General features: G+C 39.6%; 1 protein-coding gene across 3 annotated transcripts in view; it reads left to right on the top strand.

Annotated features, from left to right (window-relative positions):
* Positions 1–15,529, top strand: part of LOC105422335 (nephrin) — a 194,161-nt gene that overhangs the window by 177,535 nt on the left and 1,097 nt on the right. Inside the window, exons 10-14 of one of the 3 annotated variants that reach the window (XR_016138043.1) lie at positions 1,009–1,168; positions 2,717–3,067; positions 8,371–8,634; positions 12,908–13,147; positions 14,581–14,689. Coding sequence is in view for 2 of the 3 variants with exons in the window: in XM_089071341.1 (XP_088927467.1) it covers positions 1,009–1,168; positions 2,717–3,067; positions 8,371–8,634; positions 12,908–13,147; positions 14,577–14,689 (1,128 nt within the window). In the remaining variant the exon portion in view is untranslated. Of the gene's footprint in view, positions 1–1,008; positions 1,169–2,716; positions 3,068–8,370; positions 8,635–12,907; positions 13,148–14,576; positions 14,690–15,529 lie in introns of all 3 variants that reach the window. The other 2 variants (XM_089071341.1, XM_089071342.1) reach the window with 2 other exon arrangements.

Below are 15,529 nucleotides of genomic sequence, written 5' to 3'. Positions count from 1 at the left end.
ATGAACAAAATACTTAACGTCAAGAATGACAACAATGTAAAGAAGTGTTATCCTCAATTCTTGCTGAAGAAGCATCGCGTCCAAATTCTTCGTCGAATTGCTAGCCAAGAATGCACTTGCAACTTTTACGATGTCCTATACGCGACGAGATTTAGGCAAAACGACGAAGAATAAAATGGCGAATCGCAAGAAAGCGATGATAAAGACGGATGAAGAAAGAGGACGTGGATAGGGCGAGAAGAGAGGGCGATAAAATACAGAAAAGCAGGGACAGAATTGTTCTAGAGAGAGAGAGAGAGAGAGAGAGAGAGAGAGAGAGAGAGAGAGAGAGAGAGAGAAGGAAAGAGAGAAAAGGAGAGAATACGAGAGTGAAAATAGGAATGAGAGAAGATAGAGGGAGGACAAGTGTACATCGTAAATTCCCTTTGTCCGACCTTCTCAAGCGGACGACAACCCGCAGCGGGCCGTGGTTGTTTCCTTCTGAGCGGCACGATCTTTGCCGCTGAATGCCAAGACTAAGACAAATTTGTTTATTTGTGACAGACAACAATGAGAAAGCCGTTGGTTCAGCCTTGCGCAAATTTGACGCTGAGAGAGAAAAACACCTGCAAAGTGATCGCCTCACCTGTTATTTGACAACTTCACGGATGTCTCTGATGTGTTAACGTTAACATAAATTGTTTTAATTTTTTTTTTTTAATGTTTCCTAAAATAGCATATTGGAATTCATTTGTTCCGCATTTAAATATAAATCAAACGAAACATTTTTCAAATTCAGAGCTGCAAGCTTGTATTAGATTAGCTTAAATTGATTTTGAAGGTTGAGGGTTCAGGCTGGACTAGACTGTTACGTTGTCTAGAAATTTGTATGTCATCCTAATCAATGTTATTCTCTCTCAGGCAAGATTTATGTGGATACGCGAAAATTCGAGATTTGGGTTATTTCTACGCGCGCGCAGCACAGCAGTTCCTTGTCGCTCAAATACCCGATTTCGTTTGCTTATTCAGAAGGCGGAGCTGCATCACAACGCCACTGCCGGGGTAGTTCTCTCAGATCACTCGCTGGTGCTGCAGAGCATAACTCGAGAGTCCGCCGGAGGATACACCTGCATGGCCGCGAACGTCGAGGGCCGCGCCAAGTCCAACGTAGTCAATCTCGAAGTTATGTGTAAGTATGTTTTACGCGCACTTGCCCGACGATGAGAGAGAGAGAGAGAGAGAGAGAGAGAGAGAGAAAGCTTGAGTGAATGAGGGAGAAAGGGTGAAAACCCTCGTGAAAGCGTTGGTTAATGGCCTCGGTGGCACGGCACTTCCTCCCTCACGATGTGAAACGCCGCTAGTAGAACCGGTGGTTTTGCGCCGTCAGTTTCTTCTCGCTATTCGGCGACCGATTCGAAATTCCCTGAGATTGAAAAAATTTGAAGAACTGAATTTGGATTAAAAATAAATATATGATGAGACGGTTTAGAAGCAAAACGAGAGATAAAATCAAGATGATTCGGATACGCGAAACGTGATATACGGGATTCAGATCTCTCCTCCGTGCGGCCCTTACCTCGCGGCTGACCACAAACCGACCACTACTACTTGTCCGATATTTCACGGAATATCCACGCTGTCGCGTAAATTCCCGCGCTCCGATTTTGCAGTATCGGAAAGTATAAATAAAACGGCCAGTTTTACGTCGGCGGTGGGCCCCCGCAGGGAATAGTTATCGATCTTTCATCCGTGGATCGATCTCCCCGCAGTCACGTTTAATATATATATATATATATATATATAAAACGTTTATGTGAAAGAATCACACGGAGCCAGAACTCTTGTCCGCCGCGTGTTTCATTGCGCTAGTGCGCCACGGCGAAACAACGTCCGAATATTTTTCGGTAATTTAACGCATTCGCTCGAAATGCCGCAGCGTATTTTTGCGTAGTTTTGCGCGGCAAATGTTGTCGCAAGTCGTAACTTTTTACCGCCTTATCTGGCGTGCGTCGATTTAAAGCTCGGTGAAAAAAATAGCTTGAAATATATCGTGCGCCATCTTTATCTTATCATTCGTGCATGTATAGCTGTAAGTGACGGTTCTCCAAAACGATAATAATGATATGTCAATTCAGTGAACCGGCACATATAATTGCCAATTAAATTGTCTAATAAATCATGGGTCAACTTGCGGTGACTTACTTCGCATGTATTTTGGTTAACCAAACACGCATAGCTCGTATTATTCCATGTATTATGCTAAATTTAATATATTGCATGCAAACGCCCTTGAATATACAACGAGCATTTAACTAGGTGTTTAGTTATTAATATGTTAATATAATACCTATTATATCTAAATAGTTGAAAAATACGTTTCATTAAGAAAATTTATTTCCAAGTTAGGTCTTTGTTAATTTAAAGATCTTGTCAATTTCCCAAATATCAAAATTAAGATTCCCATTGATATTAAAATAAAAAAATTAAAAAAAAATCTGATATAAAAATTCGTGACTTTACATTATTTTTAACGTCACGTACATTCATTTTGTTTTGATAAAAACAATGACGGTACGCTCTTGGTTACATTCCCGATTCGGAATTTATACTTGTCTCGTTGTACATTCCGCTTTTCTCTCCTTCCCTCGTTTGCCACGTGCATCTCGATCGTATTGTTCTCGTGATTTCCTGCTTGGAATACGTAGTAAGGTGCCAAAATCCATACGTTATGCCGCAGTCGCGCCCGTTTGCAAGCACGTGCTGAACTCGGGCGGAGGCTGGAGGCATCAGAACGCCACCCCGCCGCCGTTCAACATGCCCGAAGAGGTGCACGGTGCCCTCAAGCACGAGACCATAAGTTTAGTTTGCGAGGTCGAGGCCAGCCCCACCAACGTGACCTTCCATTGGACCTTCAACAACAGCGGCGACCTCAGCGACGTTCCGTCCACCAAGTTCACCAACGAGGGCACAACCAGCAGGCTTAATTACACCCCGTTAACCGATATGGATTACGGGGTCCTGGGTTGCTGGGCCAGCAATTCCGTCGGCCACTCCAAGCAACCCTGCCTCTATCAAATCATCGCCGCAGGTTCGTGCGAGTTTAGTTGCTATCCCTTTTTTGCCTTAATTGTTAGCTACGAAGAAACGTTCGAAACTCTTGGCTAATGACGTGGAACACATATAAATTGCAGTAACGAAAAACCTGGTTGGAGAATAATATTAGTTTGCGAATCACAAAACGCGATCTATCTTTTTATATATCTTTTAAACGTTTTGACAAACGTTCTATTAATTTGATTAGAAAGGATGGTACTAGATATATTGCCGCTCGATATAAATCGTATTTATTTTTGCTCTTCCAAACTCAATTTTTATGTCAGAACTGATCTGTTTCAATCTATATTTGTTTGCACAACTCAAAATACTATTAAACGGAGAACATATGTAAAAAAAAAAAAACAACGAAGCAGATTTGCAGAATCTATAAACTATCGGTTGCCAGCGCGCAACAAATATTCAACTTGCAATAGTGCAATTCCGGCTTTTGCTGGAAAATTGTTTATTGGTTTAAATATCTCTTGGCGACGCTCGTGCGATCGTATGTTTCACAAAAATATTAACCTGTTAACAGGTACGTTTCTAGAATCATTAAAATTAAAAATGCAAAATTAGTACATAGATGATTAAATAATCCTTTTATTCTAGAGCATTCAAGCTTTTAATTATGTTTGCCATGTTTTTTAGTCGGAAAATAAACAAAATAGTGAAAATCTTCTCATATGTTGCGTGCATGAACTTCCGATTTTTGTCGGTTTGATAATACTTATTTCTTGCAGAGAATAATAATTTTTAATTATTATTTGCGCCCGTAAAAGTTACAGAATAATGCAGATTTATCTTTCGTATTTTCATGTCGCAAAATGTGTTTCCTGTTTAAATCTAAAGCAGTCTGTTTAACGCATTTAACTATTTATAAAACGGCGAACAGACCTCCCCCAGAGAGTGCGACAATATTATCTATTCGAGATACGTGTTCCGCCTGATTGCTATTCATTATCAATTGTTATACCGCTCCGCATTCACCGTACGCGTTATTATTATGTGTACAAATGTTAATCCATAATTAGCGAGGACGCAACTATTATTGCATCCGAATAATTTAACAGTTTATAGCGCCGTAATTAAAACCATCTTTTAATTAATTTTGCAATTAAGTAACATAATACCCGCAGAGCCATATTATAAGCCGACCACAATAACTTATGCATCGCGCGGGGATAAATATTTGCAAAACCGGTCTTTCCAGCTTTTCAAAATTCAACATTATCGATCGCGTATTTGCAACTGCACAGATTACATTTCCGCGTTTATAGTGAAACGCGAAATTTTCAATCTCGCTCGAAATCCATTTCTTTCCTTACGAGGATAGAAGAGGAGAGAAGTTCCTGGGTAGAAGGCATTCTACTACCAGCGCGTCATATTTTTCTTAATCCGTATTATTATAAGAACTGCTTTATATAAGGCACGAACTAATACACATCTCTCCAACGAAACAGATTAAAACTTGCAGTGCCAAGCACATACGCCTTTCCACTCGTGCCGCGATTCGCGCGGCTTCCGGGGAACGGTCGCGGAGGAGAATTAAGGAGAGGAGAGGCAGAAAGAAGGGAAAAAAGGGAAAAAGAGAACAACGCGACGTGGCACGACGAGAGACGCCACGCTGAAATTCGCCCGCGCGTCGGTCGCGCGCTTTTTTTGCGGGAATTTAATGAAAACCGTAATTGAATATGTTCATTACGAGGTATAACGCCTGTCGCGCCGTCGACCGTCGTGCCGGCTCCTCCGCGCCGACCGGAAAAGTTTTGTCCGCTTCGCGCGGCGGCGGTCCCTCTCGGCGTTCACCCGCGACACCGCCGCGTCGCGTCGCTCGGACGGACGAGAGAATCGATTTTGGTCCACGGGATGCGATGTCGCGGCGCGGAAACGTCGCGCGGACTATACTTTCTCCGCTTTGGCACGGATCCGTCCGGCCGCGGTAATTGGACGCATAATTTATTTCGCGTGCCGGCCCGATGTGCTCCTTACGTAATTAGGCCAGGCGGCAGTTTTCTCACGCGTAGCGTGAGTCCACCCTGGACTAGTGGTGGACTCTCCCTTTCGCGTCGATACCGATCGACAACTTTGCAATACACGATCCAAATGAATGTTGCTCGTATATGTAATATTTTGATCGTGTATTTGCTATAGAAATGAGTATTAATCAAATGTAAAATATCCCGGAAGTTTTCAGTTTCAGATTTAAATAAAATATAAGAATAACTTTGAGTAGAATCTTCGTTATCTTTGTTTGATCCTTTTTCTTTATTGCGTCTCTCCCACGTGTTTTTACAAGCAAAATCTTGTTTAGTTTGTTACATTGTGTTAAATAAATTTAATCTCAGAGAACGATTGCCAATCCTGAATGTAAATATTAACGGAGATGAATAATTATATCGAGATTACTTTCTGTTGTTTCACGAACTTTTCGGTATCAGCGGGGGCGGCAGTTTGCGAACGTTTCTCGTCAAATGCGAGCGACAAAACGTAATTCTCAGTGACGCAAGTATACGAGGAGAACGATAACGCGGGCGCTGTTACTTCTTGATACATCTTCTCCTGCAAGCCGGCCTCGAAGAGATTGTAAACAAGGAGCGCACGATGCCAAGATATCGCGATGTAACGTGTAATCTCTGCGTTAAGGCGGCCACGAAGGAGCGGAGTGATAAGGTCGACCTCGATTCGTCGCGAATGTGCTCTCGGCTGTAGCGGTCATAAATCTATTGTAAACGCGATACGCCCCAGAACCGTCATCGCTTCCTTATATTCTTAGGAAGGAAGAATTTCGAACGAACAAAAAAATTTATGGACAAACAGCAATGACTTGGATTTTGCGAGACGTTCTAGATAAGAATTAAATATAATTTCCAATATAATTAATACGACGTAATTCGCGGAAGTAAGACACATGATTGTCAAAATGTAAAGTCTCAATATTTTTCCAGATAATGACTTTTAATCACGCGTGAATTCTTAATTGAGCTAACTGTCACAGGATACTTCACTTATTATTCTATTGTTCTTTTTTTTTTTTTAAAGAATTATTATTAGAAAAGGCCAGACTAACGATAAGAATATATACGTACATAATAGAATATATAAACAATAATTAAACATCTTTAATTAATTAGATCTTTAAAGTAAATAGGTAAAATCATATTTTTTCAAGGGAATATTATTTTAGTCGGAATTTAATTAAAACTATAATAATAGAGGGAGTTATAATGTTGAAGATTGAAATAGAGTCACAGTAATATTAAACGAAATTTTCTCTGAAAAATAATTAGCTAATGAAATCGTCGAAAAAATATACGGACGAAGCAAATCCGAGTACTATAAAAGCCCGTATAAATTTCCTCTAAATTCGACGTAATTTTGTATTTAAGGAAAACGAGAGATAATTATGAATTACCGTCTCTCTCTCTCTCCCGCGGGAACGGAAGCGACGGTCTCCAGTTATACGCGATATGACCACGGATAATAAAGCAGATGACGAAAAAGAAACGCTTTAACCGACGCTTTAATCCGCAGCCGCCGTCTGTGAGCAACGACGGTACTATTAGATTCCCTCCCGCCGGACTATTTTCTTCCGTTTTGCACTTTCCGGGAGATTAGCGATGGCAAAAGCGATGGCAAAAGCAATTGCGCGATGCACGGCGAAAAATAAATGCGGCGAAACCGTGCAATAATGGCAGGAACACGCGTCGACAGGGCGCGCCGCCATGATTTTTCGTATCCTTCCTGCTGCACTTGCAACAATGCGACGTTTATCGACCACGATAAACTTTTAGAGAATTCACGAGAGAAAAATCGGTTATCATTAACGCTACCTCCAGTCCAGTATTTTCGGGAAGATGGGAAAACCTTAGCTCAATAGAGGTTTCCTTTTCATGACAAATAAAAGTGATGCTCTCCATAACAAATAAAAGTGATGCTCATATTCTTGTATTAGCACCGTAGATTTTATTATTTTATAAATGTGATAAAGAATGTGATAAAAAATGAATGATAAAGAATGTGAGTCAAATTTAGTTTTAAATACATTATGTCAGTTTTTAATAGTTAAGTAAAGTACGTGCAATAAGATCATGTATTAATATTCTTTCGAAGAAATGACATAGGAAATGGACTAATATAAACTAGTCGTTATAGCCATATTAAAATGAAATTAATTTTTATTGTCATTAAAGTGTTTTTTAAAGAAGAGAATTTTATAGAAATTTTTGTTTTTGAAAAGTTGATATTATCCGGTTGTTGGTAATGAATATTTTTAATATTCTCAAGAAGAAGAAAACGATAAAAGAGAGATAAAAGAGAGCATTATTGGGAGTTGGTAGAATGTTTTAGTTGTGTTTGTATAATGTAAATTTTCAATTAATGTGCCATCGACATAGTCGATAATACACAATAATTTTATAATCCTGAACCGGACCGGCATCGCAGCATAATTTCCAGGGAGCAATAAAACAAAGTTTGCACATCCCATGGCAATTTCTCTCAGTTTCTTCTCATTGTCACAATTTTCGTGTGTACAATTAAGCTCAATGCTTTTGTTGTAAAAAAAGAGAAAAGAAGAAAAGGCACAGGCACGCAACATATTAAAATAAAGCTTAAATAAATGGAGTTACGTAACGAAAGTATAGAATAGCATATATAATGAAACGTTACTAGTCGTTAAGAAAATACAGAAATAATTAAACAAATAAAAGAATAAATTATATTAAATAATATAATATTTACATGAAGCAGAATATATAAAAAATTTTATATATACCATTTTAAATTTCTACATAATAATAAATATTTCCGATTGTTAGTTATTTGAATAAATATTATAAGGTGGATATTTTTATTAATATGTGTGGAACATACGAAATAATATTGGCAATGTTTTCCCAAGATTTGATCGATATCTCTATTTTAAAAATATGATATATATTATTGATACAAGTTAAAAAAATCGAAAAAATTATGGAATACTTTTTACATTCGCAAGTTATATAAACTGTTGTATTTTCTTAAAAAATAAATTTCTGTATTTTTTATATTTATCACATGCGTGGAATGATATTAAAACTGAAAAAATTTTTAAAGCGCACAAGATCAATATATAAAAGATAAGATATGAGTACGCAAAGAGTAGAATGCAAAGATGAGAGACAGAATGAGAAGGATCTCGTTTGAAAAACGGACACGTATTTCCTTTGAAGGCGACTTTGCGATCTCCCTCGCTAATCGGGGATCGCATTTTCTCTCTCGCTCTCGCCATCTCCAAAGTCGCATCTTCTTTCGCAGGCAGACCTTACCCATTGCAGAACTGTACGACCTACAATCTGAACGGTTCCTGGGTGAGAATATCTTGCGTCGAGGGATACGACGGTGGTCTACCACAGAAATTCGTCGCCATCGTGGGCAAACGACGTCTGGAATCATCGATTCCTTCCTGGGAGTTTCAGATGCTCAAACCGGCGAAGGTCGCCCTTTACGCGGTAAACGCGAAGGGTTCGAGCGACCCGTACGCCATAGAGGTCGTCTTGAAAGGAGTAGCCAAGTTCACCGGTAAGTCTTCACCAAGTCCAATCAGGATGATAATCGAAGTGGTGAGATAACTCGCTCAAAGTGCTTCGCCGCAAAGGGCGCCACGATTTTAGGGCGTTTGATAATTAACGATGCGATCCGAAAATAAATAACCACTCGTCGCGGAATCTAGCATTAGTAACGCCAAACTTTCGTTTTATTTTAACCGACTACTCTTGTCACTTTTGAAAAGAAAAACTAGGTCAAATAATTTAGTGTTAAACTATAAATATCTCATTCCGAGTGTCTGCCCTCTAAGTAAGTTGAAATAATACGAGTATACTTTCCTTGCGTTACAAAGTGTTGGAATAAAATGTACATTCTTTTCTATACGTGATTTTATATAGCTCGTACGGTTGACACGGTAAGAAGAGTCATAAATTATACATATAGCTGAAAATCTATGGAAAACAACTGGAGAAAATTCCGAGGAGCTCTCCTTAATTCTTTCATTCGCGATGCAAATAATCCTGAGTGCATAGAATCGATATCCCGAACCCGCACTGGAGCCAAAGCTTTTTTCCTCGTTTCATCGCGCGCTCTTTATTCCGTTTTCGAACCCCGGCGAGCTGACGTCCGCGTCAAATCGCAGCTTATCGATCGGCCAGCCGACCGTTCGCCTGTTATTCAAACTTCGGCGAAAAATGCGACGTGGTAAAAATAGCGCATATTGCGTGGGGAATCCACACTCTAGCGACTCCTGTGTATAAACTTCCGCATTGTTAAAAAAGAGTGCCCGATAAAAAAGTGTGTACTGTAGAAATTACAGTGATGAAGAGTTCCGCTTTGTTTAACTACAAAAGATTCCGAGCGAACGTGGTTTAATAAAACGGTGCACCCGCAAATTCCGTATATATCCAGCGAATCGCAGTCCACTTTTTTTCTATAGGATGCAGAAAATGTAATTATTGTAAAATTGGTTAACATGAAATTTTTATCATACATTCACATATCTCGCGAACCGATAAGTTATATAAAAAGAAATTGGGCCCAAAAAATCATACGCATTAAACGAATTTATTCCACTGAAGTTCTAATACAGAAATTATAGAAAGTTACAACTGTTTCCGAACGTGTGTCGCAAAAATATGTCGTACCGCCATTCATAAAAGTTCTCAGCTGACGCGTTGATAATTAACGTTTTTCTCGCTCTTGTTCGCATATTTGGGAGACAAGCGCGTCATAGTTTTGTCCTTCAGTTTAGATGACCGTGACGTTATCTCGACCGGAAATGCTGGCGGCGACATGCAAATGATCCCTGTTGAACAGTTCGCCGCGCGCGCTAGGTTAACCCTGGTCTAGCTCGTTGCCGGTTTCGCTGAAACATGCGCGGTCGACCCTCGCGTAAAATTTATGAGCGTCAAAATTTATGAGCCATTATTATGCATTCTGCTCTCCGCCACGTCCGCATCGCGTCCGCTCTCCTCCATTTTCCCGACACCCGTTGGAAGCACGATTTTCGCTAATCGAAAACGATCGTCGCTTTCGTTAATCCTTGAACAAAACATCCAACCGCAGAGATATGGTAAGAATAAGCCAAATGCAACTCCTGAATTATAAATATATGATCCCTTTTGACATGTAAATCGATTTTGAATCGATTTTGAAGCGTCATGGCTCTCTCTCTCTTGAAAATTTGAACGGCAATGTGTTAATCTTCAACAAATATCACGGCGATTGATTACGGTACGCAATTAGAATTTTACTACTCTAAATTTGAAATTAATTGATAGTGAGATAAAAAATAAAATTTTGAGATTTAAAAAAGAATTATTAAGAAAGAAGTTAATTATGGGAATTTTGCTGATTAGATATTGCAGTTAAATAATACACTTTAAATAAAGGATGATTAGAGAAATATCATTTTTTCTCGAAATAATTTGAGCTATAAACGATTGTACATCTTTATTTAAATTTTAGTTATATTCCAGCAGCGTAGACGGAAGAAAGGACGTCGCATTTAAAAGTATTTGCTTTGTAACTTATTCTCTAACTTGTCGGGAAGGTCTTCTATCAATGGGAAGCATCGCGAAATCGAGATGCAGGCCGCATACCACAGAGCCTCGTTTTAATGCAAAGCAAAGGGACGCAGTCCTTCGTTACGGACTAAGGGAAAGGACGAGCGTGCTCTCCTACCAATCCGATGTCCTTTAATGTGTTTCCTCGGTGCTTCGTTCCTATTCAATTACACCTTGCAACCAATGGCTGAGAATAGATGCGCTTTGTGCTTTGTTAATTAGCATTTAACTGAAACTTGATTGTTAATTGGAAATAAATTAGCTGGCCAGTTGTTTGCGACGTAGTGCCGATGCGACGCGCAGCTTCAGTGGATACCAGTTTACAAGGTGATCGAATTACAGCTCTTGATACGACGCTCGCAATTTGTATCAAGTTCCGGTTTATATCAAGTCCCGAGAAAACATTCCTCTCACGCCTGAACCCCTGATAGACTTGCTCTTACGGTGAAATTTTTATTAAATGTTACCATATCGATATCTTCCACGTATTTTGTAGATGACTAAAATAAATGGATTATAAATTTATAGCTTTATAGCAAATATTGTATTATCTTTTATCCAATTTTGCAGAGAACACTGACGAAAACGTAATTTGAGATTCAGTTAGCGAGGCACCTAATGTTGAAAATTTAAAAATTGCGAAAGAAAATTCCGATTAAAAAATTTATAGCCATAAGGATTATTGGATATAGGGCCGATTACTTCGCGTAATCTTCCGACTGCGAGCGTGTGATATCTACAATCTTCGGTTAATTTCGAGCGAACTTTAACAGAATCTTAATATAAGGTTTCAGCTCTGCCGCGAAATGCGCTATATTAAGACACTTATAAACTTTCAAATTACGTTTGCAGCGAGAATTCCTGAAATTTTCCCGTCTTTATCGCATAAAAAGTCTGACAGAAGCTCATAGAAATATCTTGATAATTGCAGAAAGTTTATCTGTCCTCGTACGATTCTTATACGATTACTATTACATAAAATTTCGCACCTCAACCGCTTTTTGGAGTCAAGTCAGTCGAAAATAATTCGTCGTCGATTAAATTTTTGTCGAGTAAGCCAGTTTTCGTCGGCGAGGCGGCTTAACCGAAGAAGCTGAGAGAGCGCGGGTAACTTTAGGACGCCCCGTGTACACACACGTACACACACGCGCTTACACGCCACCCACGTCGCGGTTTAAGCCGAATGATTAACGACGGCGCGGAAACGACTGCGAGTGTCGGGCGCGTCGTTCCCGCAGAGCCGGAGCTATTCCTAATCCGCCGCGCAGCTCTCCACCGCCCTCTCGCCGCTCTCGTCCTCTCGTCCTCTCGTCCTCTCGCCTCCCTCGCGCGAAACGAGCGACTCACAAATCAGCCGCAGCGTTAGACCACCGTAATGCAACCTGCCACGAAGTTCGGAACGATCGACTCCGGACGCCGCGCCTTAATTGGAAACAGATTACGCTCGTGCCGACGCGCGGGAGTCTCTGCCGAGGGGATGCCGGACAAATTGGAACGCCCGGCCGCGTCTGATCCGTGGCTGACCGCAACTACTGCGCGAAATCTTAAGCGCCGCGCGCGATTTGTCGTGCCGATTTGCCTGTCGTGCCTGAAGAGGAGAGCAATAGGGAAATACATCCTCATCAAATGGATGAATGGACAGATTGATAACTTGAGAGGAAGGGAGAGAGGGATAGCTTTGGTAATATATCAAAAAAATAATAATTTTAGAAATATGTATAGGTATGCTAGTTAGTTATTTAAATAATGGTTCAGGTAAAAAATAAATACCTCTTTAATAATATTTGTGAATCAGCAATGATAATCTAGCAGCGACGATAGAAATACAGTATAAGATTTATAAAATATTTTTCTTCGGTATTTTAATATCCCGACACCAAACACAATACAGAACGAAAGCAGGAAGTTGGCACCTCGTTGCATTCATATTTTTACACTTGTCAGAACTTTTTCTTGAAATGTGTGGCTGCAGAACTCGTTAAAGAAGAGCCGGAATTCTACATCACATTCTGAAAATGGAATACTATCTTCGCGAAAGTAGACAATAGCGTTTGCATTAATGATAACAACGTCCGTGTAATAAATAGGCGTACATTTTCTCTGATAATAGCGACGTACCAGAAATACACTATAAAATCCATCTAAATTTATATGATCTTTATTTGAGGGAGTCAGAGAGGGGTTTCCATTAAAAGTTATTTACGAGCGAGGGGACTAAGAGAGATTTTCGTTTATAGGCGAATCGACGTCCTCGGTTGACATGTCACCGATCCTGATTGGACTTGGTGGCACGGCAACCGGCCTGGGGTTAATCGTGACCGGTGTGCTAATGGCACTCTGGAGGAGGCACGCGGCCACCCCGGCGAAGCCGAAGCCGCCGCAGCAGCCTAGCATCGCGACTTTCGCGGGGAAGGGCGAGGAGGAAGACGGCAACCCAGATCTCATACCCACGACGGCCTTGACCAATCATCTCACTGGTAAGCTTGCTCGATGTGTCGATATACGATTATCCGTTAAAGCGCAGATGGACTAAAGGGGATTAACGAAAGTTATTTCGAAAACTATCTCGGAGATCTCCTTTCACTTTTCTCTAATCTCAAACGTATCAATTCTTAAAGAATACATACTTAGAAAGATCACGTCACTTGGATATTCAATCCGCTCATGAGGAATAGAACGAAAAGCAAAAAGTTGATTTCAAAATTATTAAACATATTTACAATGTGTAAAGATAAATTTCTGTCGGCCTTTTTTTAAATCGTGTTTTTTTTTTTTTTCTCGAAACCTCATAAGAAAATTTACTGTCAAACGATCGAATCGTTTTAAATTGGACTGAGGTTTACCATTTCCAAATCTTACAAGCGTTCCTCTTTAAGAAAGGAGGCATATCATTTGGGCATGCAACCAACCATGCTATTTGGTGAATCTGTACTTAGACTGATGGAACTGGCGCATTTGTATGAGGATTTTAAGAATATCGGGTTTTACCTTGAGATCGCTAGAGGCTAGCATGCGTTAACGGTACTCTCAAGAAAATTGCACGTACAATATGCAAGCGGGTTTAGCGTACCGTATCGACATATGCATATACATGGAGCACGAGAATGCATACATATGCGGGGAACACATCTGGTAATCTATACGCTAAAGAATCGCATTTGCGGAATATTTCGAAAGAGGCAACAGTGTTTTTCGAGACACCTCTAGGCCTGTCTCATTTTCCTCGCGGAAATTAACAGGGCGTCTGTTGTAATTCATTAATATTTAACAAGAATTAATTATGCTTTAAGGCAAAGTAACTATACTTAATCCATAAACTGAATTCTTGAAATATCTTGGAAAATGAGTTTCTATTATGCTCGTTCAAGCACTCTTAAAATCTACTTTCGTCGGATCGGAAAATTCGATAATTATGATATTTACACACACACGATTTTCTACATCTTACCAGTAATACTTTGTTAAAATTATAACTCGGTAATTAAATCCAACGTTTCAAATAGAATTTAAAAGCAGTCGAGCAAAAATAATTTAATAACGGTGCTACACCTTTGAATGAAATATTCGCCGATCGGGTAACAAGTGTAGATTATTTGAAAGATTAAAACGCACTTCATCATTTTTGTATGAATTATCGCTGGTAAACCCAGTTCTCGGGCGGTTTTTCCTGCAAAGTGCGGGGTAGCGCGTTCTATATAAGTACCCTCAATTCCCCTTCGTGAGCAGCGAACTTTCGGCATTCGCAAACAAAACAGTAAGAAACGACCGGGGGAACGCCGTCCAAGAAGAGGGCGAGAGCCGCTAAAGTTGCCATCGAGAGAACTTCAAAATACTTTACGAAATCCGCGAGCTTACTTCAAACCGATTATACGATTGACGCTAAGTCCGTCCTGGGACTTCTTCCAGACAGAAAGCTTCCTCGTTACGGGTCCCTGCCACGAAGACCACGTCAGCTAGAAGGACGCGAGATGTCCCACGACGTCCTAGAAGATTCAGATTATCCGAGAGCATCGCCAAACGTGAGTAATCCGATTTCGTCTAAGGCATTGGTTCCCAAAGTGGAGGCCTCCGAATTGAAATTGCCCTCTTGAAATAAATTATAAAACCGTAGAAACTCTAAGAAAAAAAATTATTCGAGGCAAGAAATTAATATTAATTAAATTTAATATTAATTAAATTTAATATTAAAAATTAATATTAATTTAATATTAATTTTTAATATGAATTTAATATTAATTAATATTAATTAAATTTTTTTATCAAAAGATAAATTTGGTCGAGAAAAAAGTTTTGGGGTATAAGGTTAAATTAATTTTGGAATATATCTAAAAAAAAAATCATCTCTTATGAAGTAAAAAAGCTTGGGATTTTTACGTGTCCGTACTGAATTCAAGTGTCTATTGTAACATTGTTTTCAAGAAAAAACAATAGAACAAAGAGATGTTTAAAATATTTAAAGAAAGCATGATGCCGCGGAATTTGGGAACCTCTGATCTTAGGCGATCTACGATGAACGCGTATACCTGTATGGTTCTCTGATAGCTCCTAACACAGAAAACCACTTTCGAATTCGATCCAGTCTGCTTTACGATTCCGCTTATCGCCGTTTTCTTGTGAGCCAGATTTAGCGAACGAGAACCATTCCGTTGCGCCTGACACAGTTATTCTGGATAACGGATGAGCATAATAATCGAAATCTGAAGATATCCCGAAGATCCACATTTGTCGCTATTCTCTTCACGATACATTACAATATTATACATCGTAAAATATTTTTCTTTTACAAACATTTTATTTTACAATTTCGATTTCTAAATCTTTCTGTAAATTCTATGTTATGAAGAAAAAAATAGGAATCT

Source organism: Pogonomyrmex barbatus, unplaced genomic scaffold (genome assembly GCF_055798465.1).
Source record: "Pogonomyrmex barbatus isolate J1 unplaced genomic scaffold, ASM5579846v1 scaffold11, whole genome shotgun sequence".
Classification (NCBI taxonomy): Eukaryota; Metazoa; Arthropoda; class Insecta; order Hymenoptera; family Formicidae; genus Pogonomyrmex; species Pogonomyrmex barbatus.
Note: the sequence above shows the minus strand (reverse complement) of the source record. Positions and strands in the feature narration are given on the sequence as shown.